Below are 10,180 nucleotides of genomic sequence, written 5' to 3'. Positions count from 1 at the left end.
TTCTTAGTCTCGACTGAGCCGGAGGGAGTGCACCTAAGATTTCTTGTACTACAAGTACTGTACAAGACTATCGGCCAAGATCCATCATCTGTCTTTTGGTTTCCATCAACAGACTCCAGGCGCTTTGCTTGAAAGGTCCCCTGCTTTATAAAGACGAACCTTCCCGCCCCTCGCCACTTTCTTCTCAACCTTAAACACAATTTGCCTTATACTTCACCATGTTATCGATTCCCCGCCTACACCAGCAACAATTTCAACTCCAACAACAACTTCAGAACAACTCTTCCAACTCCCATCAGCAGTATCCTTTCGCCCAAAATTGTCACGCCGAATACAACGCTGCTTCTTACTCGGATATTCCAAGATCGAATTACGACGCCGAGATTGCTGCTCTGAGCCAGCAATTACCTACCGAGCTCATGCAGAACGAAAACTGGGGACTCACCCAGCAGGCTCAAAGACAGTCTCGCGGCGCTCACCAGCGCGAATCCTCATTGTCATCGCTTGGATCATCTACTGCAGGACCTACTTCTCCTTTTAACAACCACCACGTATCGGGCCCATACATCGCCATCACAGACGCCAACGACCAAGCCAATTCGTCATCACACTACCAACTAGCCAAGACAATGCCTTCGTATGCAGCATATCAAAACTGCGGAGGAATGGAACAACACGCCATGCCTGATATGAACTACCCGGTTACACTTCCTGGACCTACTGGCAAGCCAAGGATGGACCGAGGACTCATGCACGCTCCTGAATTCCTTGGTGGCTCTACCCGTTCTCACCCTGCCTCGGTAGCGAGTTCCATCGCAGGCGACTCACCCGCCACCCCTACAGTTGGCGAAACAGATGTCACAGAGAGAAGAAGAAAAGGTAACAACCTTTATTACTCACCAATTGCAAGCACGGACTCACAATCTGATCTTCTAGGCTTTCCACACGTTGCCCCAAAACTCGACAGAACCATGACGGATGTCTACGCCGATGAACTTTACAGTCCCAATTTCGCCGTCGCATCTACGCCTCCTTCTCAAGCTCAAGTATCAATGTCACCCACAAACGACGTTTTCAACCAGCGTCTTCACGCGGCCAATAACCAGCATCTCAGCGCTGCCCATTCACCAGCCTCCAGCACTTCACGGGACAGATCGCCTTTCCGCACAGGTTCCCCTCTCGCACCATCACCTACCCACGATTTTGGAAACCCTAACATTAATCAAAACCTGGCTTTCAACAGCGCTCAGCGCATCCGAGAGCAAGCCAAGGCTCGGCAAGACGCCCACTTCATTCAACAGCAGATGAACATGAAGCAGGAACCTGAGACACCAAAGACCATTTCTCCTAAGGACGCTATTCTGGAGTTTAACGAGTCTGAGGGCGATAATAACTTCCCCCTCTTCCCTCAGGAACCTAGCTTCGGCATGGACCAGTTTCCCAAGTCTATGATGAGTTCGCAGGAGTCGATTCCTGAAACAAATGCTCAACATCAGTTCCATTTTCTTCCTCCTCACGGAGCTCCTGGCATCACAATACCACAGGAATACCCATTCATCGCACACCCAGCACGGATCAGCCATGATAGCCCTCCTCGTCTGAGTTCAACTGGCTCGAGCTCAAACGGGTCCCGCAACGCCACTCCTGCAACTCGCCCTACCAACACTGCCGCCGATGGTGGCACTTACACTTGCACATATCACGGCTGCACTTTACGATTCGAAACACCTGCACAGCTTCAGAAGCACAAACGAGAAGGTCACCGTCAGACACAGACAATGGGCCCTGCTCGCCCTCGTGATAATGGCATGACATCTCCATCACTATTGAACAGCCAGGCTGGCCCTCATCGCTGTGATCGAATCAACCCAAGTACTAGCAAGCCCTGCAACACCGTTTTCTCTCGGCCATACGACCTTACCCGCCACGAGGATACTATTCACAACGCTAAAAAGCAAAAGGTGCGATGTGACCTCTGCACTGAAGAGAAGACATTCAGCCGTGCAGACGCACTTACCAGACATTACCGGGTGTGCCATCCGGACATGGAGCTCCCGGGCAAGCACAGACGACGTGCCGGTGCTTGAGCTGTTTAGTGCCTGAACAGGCATAGCTGCACCCAATACCTCCCCACGATGCTACCCCTGGAGGCAACATCAAGTTACCAGACTATCGACTGGCGGGTTCATTGGCGGAAGTAGTATCCGGCGTTGGATGATGCTGCATGACGTGGACCACCGTCAAAACAAGGCTTGGCGCTTGTGGGCCGATCGTCGCAAGGCTTCGAGTCGCTCAAATCGGGTTGGCTAATCAAGGGCTCAGCACGATAGAGCCCCGGTCTCCAATGCGGGAAAGTGGGCCCAAGGGTCTTTCCTGCAGTAAGGGTCCTTTTGACTGACGTCACGACCGGTCTATTCTTTATGACTGTGACATCACATGGCTCCGCCCAAGTCTCAGTCATCCACCAGCGACGTTCTCCGACACTCCTTGATGATGACATGGCGCCCGTCATGGATATGATACGGGACCGCTTGGTCATCCCATTCACACACCCACTCGCCAACATCCATACATCCACAAATTTTGTACTTGTTGTACCTACTGCACCATGTACTTGTACCCTGGTTTTAATTCTTTTTTCGTTTGGCATTTAATCGAAGCGCATGGAAGACAACGGATCAACACCCGGACTGCTTGCCTGTACATTACGAACCATTGATTCTCTACATATTACGAGCGGTTATAAACAGTTTTGTTATTGAGGATGTCTGGCTGGCCAGGATATTATGGTCTGAATATTGGGAACGGAATATGGCCTAGATAAAAAGAAGCGTCAAGGTTAACTTATAGCGTTGTATTTTGATAACGAATATTATGATTACCGATATCAATTTTTGTAATACTATTAACTTGCTGTTCAGTGCACTTGTGTTGTTAAAATTTGGTTGAGTCCATCTTGTGAAATTGGCCAATAGTAGGTTATTGACCTTGGTAATTTGATAACGGAGCTCTTGTATGAAATTACATAATTCACCATCAAAAATATGATATAATAAGAAAACCAAGGGTCCATCTGTGACGGATATGCCATTCTGTTTTAAGTGCGCCAATCATTTTTGTTGTTTCATTGCGATGATGCAAGTTGTGTTGTCATTGGTAGCATAGTAAATCTCCCCCATAAATATGTGTTGCAATCTATCTAAGAGGCTGTTTAACGGTTGACGCTAACATCGCAGATCTGACCCATGCCAAACGATCATTGATATGCACCGATGATGGAATTGAGCTGAAAGCTACGACTCGACTACCGCTGATCAACATCATAGCTCTCACGTCCCATATTACACATCGTTAATGCGATTACTTGTTTATTGCTCACACAGAGTAACCGAAACCTTACATAAGAACCCACAAAACCTTCCTTCAACCTAGAACCCACAAAATCACCTAACTGACCCTTTCCAACTGAACCCTTCAATAGCTATATTTACAGACTAACCCGGCCTAATATCCTAGTTTATCCTACTAGGCCTTATATATCTTATTATTTAGCTTCTATAGAAATAGCTTCTCTATTAGGTTTAGGTCCTTATAATTATCTAAAATAGCTTTAAAAGCCTTTAGTAGTTATTCTTCTTTTATAAACTAAATAGTATATTTAATAGTAAATTTAAAAAGGCTATATAAAAGAAAAAGGCTATAGCTAAAAAAGGCTACCTTAACCCTTTAGTTATTAGATAATATATCTAGAGTATTTATAATAATTTTAGTTTAATTCTTAATAAGGATAAATAGCTTATTTTCTAAGACCTTAATAGCTTTCTTAATATTCTCCTTTATTAACTTAAACTAAGAGGAATATTTATTATATTACCTTTATAGGCCTAGTCTAATAACTATATTAATATAGCTATAATTAGTTAATTATAAAGATTAGGGTAATAAGCTAGGTAAATTAATTAATATAGATGCTTAATCTTTTATATATCTTTATATTAAAGGAAGGATAAGTAGATTATATAGTAGGTCTTATAGTGCTTTTATATTTATATAAGATTAAGGTTACTCTAAGAGCCCTATTTCTTATGATAAAGCTGCATCTATCGATTTCACATTAGACTTCGAGGGATACCCATATCAAAAAAAAAAAAAAAAAAAAAAACACATCGTTGCAAGGGGACTGAGACATGATGTAAGTGTGTAAACACAAGTGACAAGAGAGAATGATATTGCACCCCTTCTGACGTCGTGGAAAAATAACTTCATTTACATTTTGCATTGGGTCTACCCCATTTCGTGTTGACTGGTCGTTTTACTGTGATACCATAGGTGATGACAACAAAGCGGCGCCTGTGTTTACTGTATCTCTTTGTCGTTTCTGCAATGCATGCTATCTGTACCGTACAGACTCGCTTGGGGATTCGCAGGAACAAGTTACAGCAAACCTCGTACGATTACTGCATTATTTACATGACGAAAGCTGCCCAATGCAGGTTTCGTTTTGTGTCATGCAAATGGGTTTCATGGCCCAGAATGTTTTCCCCACCCTTGACGCAATGCATAGGCACATATACAAATCTAGGTAGGGCTGGGAGGGGCCAACATGTTCCTTCGCGGCACGGCATAGTCTGAATAACGTCACTGCTGAGAGGTTTGGTCCCCCGCTCTAGCTTTTCCAAATGCAGCAATTTCAAGCCGTACGACGTCGTACCAACCAACAATCTTTTTCTGTGAACAGTTTGACATATGTAGTGTCTCAATTTCTTTCTATCCTACCAAAGCCGGGTTCCCTTTTCCCCACCAACAACGCCGTCATTTTTTTCGTCCACTCTGAGTATAGGTGGTCCGATTTAGATGGAAAGCGTTCGTTTGTAAAATTTGATATATCCTTACGTCGTCATCGACAAGCAGAAATCCTTACTCGCCTAGGACAGCCGCGCGGGCGTCCTTGTACAGTGGGGTAATGCCTGTCCATAACTCAAACTGAAACGATAAGATTAGCTGCGTGAAACTTGCTGAGAACTATGACGATTAGCTTACCTGGTACCAGCCTTGAGATGAAAGCACCTCGAGACCTGGGATCGTGGTCCAGTTGCCTGCTTCATCTGCCAGCTGCATAATGGGGGTGTGGCTAGGCTTGTATGCCATCTCAAGGAGAACCCTAGACTCTCCATCAGGAGCTGGCCTGCCAAGAACGATAGCAACTAGCTCTTGTAGAGTTGGATCAATGGGTCGATCAGCGGGAATAGTGCTAATGACAACCTTCAAGTGTTCTGACACCTTCTCGGCACTGGAAGCCTCGCTAATACCTTCAAGCTGATACTCCTTTGGGAAGTCGGCGGCAATAGCATCCGCCTTATCCTGATTGCGAGCGGCAATGTAGATTGGCCCGAACCCTAATGAGTGAAGCGCAAAAATAGCAGCTCGGGTGGTACCCCCTGAGCCTACCACCATGGCCGCTCCCTTGTTGTCTGTGTCTTGTCCCTCAATACCAGCGTGGCGGAGAGCGTGAACCATGCCTCTCCAGTCGGTGTTGTCGCCCAGGAGACGTCGACGCCCGTCAACGTCGGGCTTACCGAATGGCACCACGGTGTTAACAGCTCCAATGGTGCGGGCTGCGTCCGAGAGCTCATCGAGTTTGTCCATTATGTCCAGCTTGAGAGGAATGGTCACTGAGGCGCCGCCAAAATCAGGAGACTTGAGGACATCACGAACGTCCTCAATGTTGTCAGTTTCAAGACGGTGGTACTGATGAGGCAGACCAGTCTGCTTGAACAGAGTGTTGTGAAGAGCAGGTGATCGTGAAGCTGAGATTGGCTTTCCGAACAGGTAGAAGTTGTGAGGTTCCAGGTCGCCCAGTAATGCCAGAGCTTGACGAATCTCAGCTGCCGACATTTGTCCAGGTGCAGCCTTGAAAGGAAGAGCTGGGTGGGAAACAGGTGTCAGGAAGCCGTTGAGAACGCGGCTCAACTTGCCTGCTTTGCCCATGTTCATGGAAATCATAGGTGTCTTCTGCGCTTCCTGCATCCTGGCTTTGAACCTGGCGAGATCAAAGTTATCATCGGGAGTCCGAGCAATACCGACAAGCTTGATAATGTCACCGTACTGTAAGGCACGGTTGTAGTACTGGATCCAAGAGGCATTCTTCCACGACATGGTACCCTTAGGGTCATGGTGCGAGGCAATGATGCGCGAATGACCACGGGACTCTGTTACGGTCTTGATGATGTCGTCTGGAAGAGTCATTTCGACGTCAATGTACTCCATTCCCATCCGCACAGCCAGGCGATAGAGTTCAAGACCCTCCTCGTAAGCAGTATCAGGGAACTTTCCTCCCTGTGACTCGGTTCGTAATGTGAAAACAATAGGTTTCTTTGCAGCCGCCCGAAGGGTCGAAATTTGACGGGTAACGGAGTCGATTGAACGATCTTGAAGGAGGTCTACTCGGAGTTCGACGGCATCGGAGCCAACCACAACCTCTGGCAGAAGAGCGACAGCTTCATCCACATCAGGCACGGTCAAAGACACAAAGAAGCTATGCTCCTTGTTCAAGACGTCTTTGAAGTGGGTGTTTTTGCCTGCGATAGACTGGACAAATTGCCGGAAATCATGAGGGATATGACTTTGACGGCCAGATGACTCGGAGTGTGGGCTGTAGTAGAGATGGGTACTGCACTCGTTGTAAAAGTCCTTGCGGCGTAGATAGACTTGTAGAATCTCGCTTGTGTAAGCTGGGCGAGTCTTATCCCGGTTGAGATATTCAACCACTTGATCAGTGTCACGATGAACCAACAGCACATGGCCGCCATTTGCCCCGTAGCCCTTGAGAAGTTCTCTGGCCTCAGGTGTTTCGACAAGACCACCACCACACGAAAAGACGTGTCCGGTCTTGTTCTTATCCATAACGTCTTGCAAAAGAGCTAGCTCGTCGTTGCGGAAACCATCCCATCCACGGTCACCCCTGATTATTTCGGGGATGGTGCATCCCGCTCTCCTCTCAAGTTCCTGGTCGAGGTCGATGAACTTCCAGCCAAGAATCTTTGCCATCCAGTTGCCAGCAGTGGTCTTACCAGCACCTCTCATACCAATTATGAAGACGGAGCTTTCCAATGTCTTTTCTTGAACCTTTTCGTCGTGGACGTCAGCGTCTGAATCGTGGCCAACCATATCAACCTTGAAGACTTGGGATAGGATGTCCCACCACCCTGGCCATGTCTTGCCAACACATTCTCTCTCAGTGACAATGACGGGGCCCGGTGAAGCAACAGCCAGAACACTGAAGCTCATCGCAACACGATGGTCGTCGTAGCAATGAATGCCAACCTCTGGTATCGAGACACCACCGTCTTGGCCTTTGCCAATTACTTCAATACCATCGTCAAGCTCGTTGCATTGCACACCGAACTTTGCGAGCTGATCTTTCATAGCGGCAATGCGATTGCACTCCTTGACCCGCTGATTCGCGATGCCTGTAATTTGGGTCGTACCAGAAGCTACGGCAGCCAAAACTGATGCCGTGAGGAACGCATCGGTCATCGGTTCCATGTCGACATGGGCCAGAGCCTTGAGCTGACCAGGAGCTGGGCCTGTGACAGTTGTAGAGTAGTCAGATTGCTCGACAGAGCAGCCCATAGGCCGCAACACATCAACAGCAAAGCGAGCATCACCCTGCAGAGACTTTGAGCCAATGTTGGGAATTGTGCATTTTGTACCAGTGATGGCGGCGACCGCCAGAGGGTAAGTCGCTGAGCTTGCGTCACTCTCGATCGTATACTCGGGAGGGTTCTTGTAAGTACCCTTGGGGATATGGTAGGTGTGGGGCTCTGTAGAAGAGACCTCGACATCAATACCGAAGGACGCCATCATCGCAATAGTCATATCAATGTAAAACTGAGAAATTGGCTTGCCTCCGACAAGACGCAGTGTGACGGGGTTCTTCGCATAAGGAGCAGCCATGAGAATTGAAGAGACATACTGAGAGGAAATGGTCGCAGAAAGCTCGATATCGCCTCCCTTGAAACCGCCAGCGGCGTCGATCCGCAGAGGCAAACTGTTCTCTTTGCCAAGATACTCAATCTCAAGGCCGTTCGAGCGTAGAGCGTCAACCAATGCACCAATAGGACGAACCTTCATTCGCGCATTACCAGTGAGGACATTGGTAGTCGTATCCTGTCCAGGCGAGGCCAAAGCCACAACAGTGGTCAGGAAACGGGATGCTGTTCCAGCATTTCCCAAGTAAAGGGGCTCCTTGCTGGCATGTAGATTGCCACCTTTGCCCTCCACAACCAGAACTTCTCCAGCGTCTTGCCAAGAGTAAGATGCACCGCCGAGTTGGTGAATAGCTGACAGCATGTACTGGGTGTCATCCGAATGGAGGAGGTTCTTGATACGACAAGTTCCTGAACCAAGCGCTGCCAAGACAAGAGCTCGGTTGGAAATACTCTTTGATCCTGGCGGAGCCACTGTGACGGCCAAGTCCTTAGGGACACCAGGTGTTACCTGAACCGACGATGATAGGATGGTTCGGATCGTCTTGTCCTCTACAACGCTGGCGCGTGGCTCGTGGCATTTGCCAATAGCAGACAGCAAGACGATCTTCTTCTTCTTACCATCATTCTTTTTATCAACACCCATCTTCTCCAACAGGACATTAACCGGGCATTTCTTTCCAGCTGTCAACTTAATGACGCGCTTGTCTTGTAGGGAGGTTGGGAGGTCGTAACTAGCGATGCATTTGACTAGTCTCGCAACAGCGCCTGGACGCAGAACACCGAGAAAGCGGGCGAGCTCAGCTTCTTTCACCATACCGATGGCAACAGCCTCGCCGTGGAGAAGCTGGGGCGTCAAGATAGCTTCGAATGCATGGCCAATAGAGTGACCGAAGTTGAGAAGGTTGCGAAGACCGCCTTCTCGCTCGTCACTGGATACAACCTCTGCTTTGACGCCTGCGGAACCGATAACAATTCGCTTCAGCACATCCTTGATGGGGGTAAGTCGATCTTCACCCTTTGAACGAACACATTCAAGGATGTGGGCTGCTGATTCCTCAAGGACACTGAACTCGGTCTCGTTCCAAATGGCGGCAGTCTTGACCACTTCAGCCATGCCATTGATGAACTCACGGACCGGTAGCGTCTCGAGGAACGTCAAGTCAATGTAAATGCGCTTTGGCTGCCAGAAAGCGCCGACAAGATTTTTGCCCATAGGTGTGTCAATGGCAGTCTTTCCACCGATGGAAGAGTCGACCATGGCGAGCAAGGTGGTGGGTACTTGGACAAAGCGGACACCACGCATGAAGGTTGCTGCAACATAACCGATCATATCTCCCATTACACCACCACCCAGAGCTATAATAACGGTATCGCGAGTGCATTGTTGGGAAAGCATCCAGTCTTCGATTTCAGCTTTGGTGTCACGGCTCTTGGAAGCCTCGCCGGGAGGGATTGTGTAAGTCAGAAGTCTTGTATCTTTTCCTTGAGACGCATTTTCAAAGCGACTTTGGAAAGGAGGGACGTAGGTATTGAAGAGGTTCGTGTCGGTAATGAGGACGTAGGTTGATGTTGGGATATTCTGAAGTAAATCATCAATGACAAAGTTGAGCCATAGCCCATGATCAACAATGATGTTGGGTTCTCCGAGGATAGAGATCCTAGTAGGATCTTGTCCACCGGCTTGAGCCATCTTGAGTAACAACAAGCTACAATTGCTAGAGACCTGCCTGTTGTTCAAAATGATACAAGTCGAGGTTCACAAAGAGTGACTCGAGAGGGGTTGAATTGGCGGGGCAGGGATGGCTTGTGGTGGTTGGCAGGCAAAATTTAGAGGGGTCCTCCGATGACGGACCCGCCGACAGTACCTACCTCATAGGTGGTTGACTCATGCAGGCAACCCCGGGCAGCTTCTCACTGGTGTAGACTAACAATATACGGGATCTCCGGATAAATAAGAATGCACGACTGTTGAATGGTTATCGTTTTGTTAGTAAAGAAGCTTCTTTGTTGGCTCAGCTGTCCATACATCTTAGCGCCTCAATTGTAGCTTGTAGTACCTGGAAGGTGGAAGGTATAATGCTAGAAGATCAGGTGACATTCTTATCTTATCTAAACTTACATGTGCCTGGCATTAGTTACCTAAGCTACATACCAATCCAAACTTCGCACTCCACGATAGATACTCCATC

The 10,180-nt window shown here is 48.0% G+C and overlaps 2 protein-coding genes across 2 annotated transcripts; one reads left to right on the top strand and one right to left on the bottom strand.

Annotated features, from left to right (window-relative positions):
- Nucleotides 1–218: 218 nt before the first annotated feature.
- Nucleotides 219–2,087, top strand: FPOAC1_006747 (uncharacterized protein; the record flags this gene model as incomplete). The annotated part of the gene is made up of 1 exon (XM_044851222.1): nt 219–2,087. The coding sequence occupies one exon, from the start codon at nt 219–221 to the stop codon at nt 2,085–2,087; it is 1,869 nt and encodes a 622-aa protein (XP_044709934.1).
- Nucleotides 2,088–4,917: 2,830 nt separating this feature from the next.
- FPOAC1_006746 (uncharacterized protein) lies at nt 4,918–9,681 on the bottom strand (the record flags this gene model as incomplete). Its single annotated transcript, XM_044851221.1, has 2 exons — nt 4,918–4,983; nt 5,041–9,681. The coding sequence occupies 2 exons, from the start codon at nt 9,679–9,681 to the stop codon at nt 4,918–4,920; spliced, it is 4,707 nt and encodes a 1,568-aa protein (XP_044709933.1).
- Nucleotides 9,682–10,180: the final 499 nt, after the last annotated feature.

This window comes from Fusarium poae, chromosome 2, assembly GCF_019609905.1.
Source record: "Fusarium poae strain DAOMC 252244 chromosome 2, whole genome shotgun sequence".
Lineage (NCBI taxonomy): Eukaryota > Fungi > Ascomycota > Sordariomycetes > Hypocreales > Nectriaceae > Fusarium > Fusarium poae.
The sequence above is the reverse complement of the archived record's forward strand: the minus strand, read 5'-3'. Positions and strand labels throughout refer to the sequence as shown.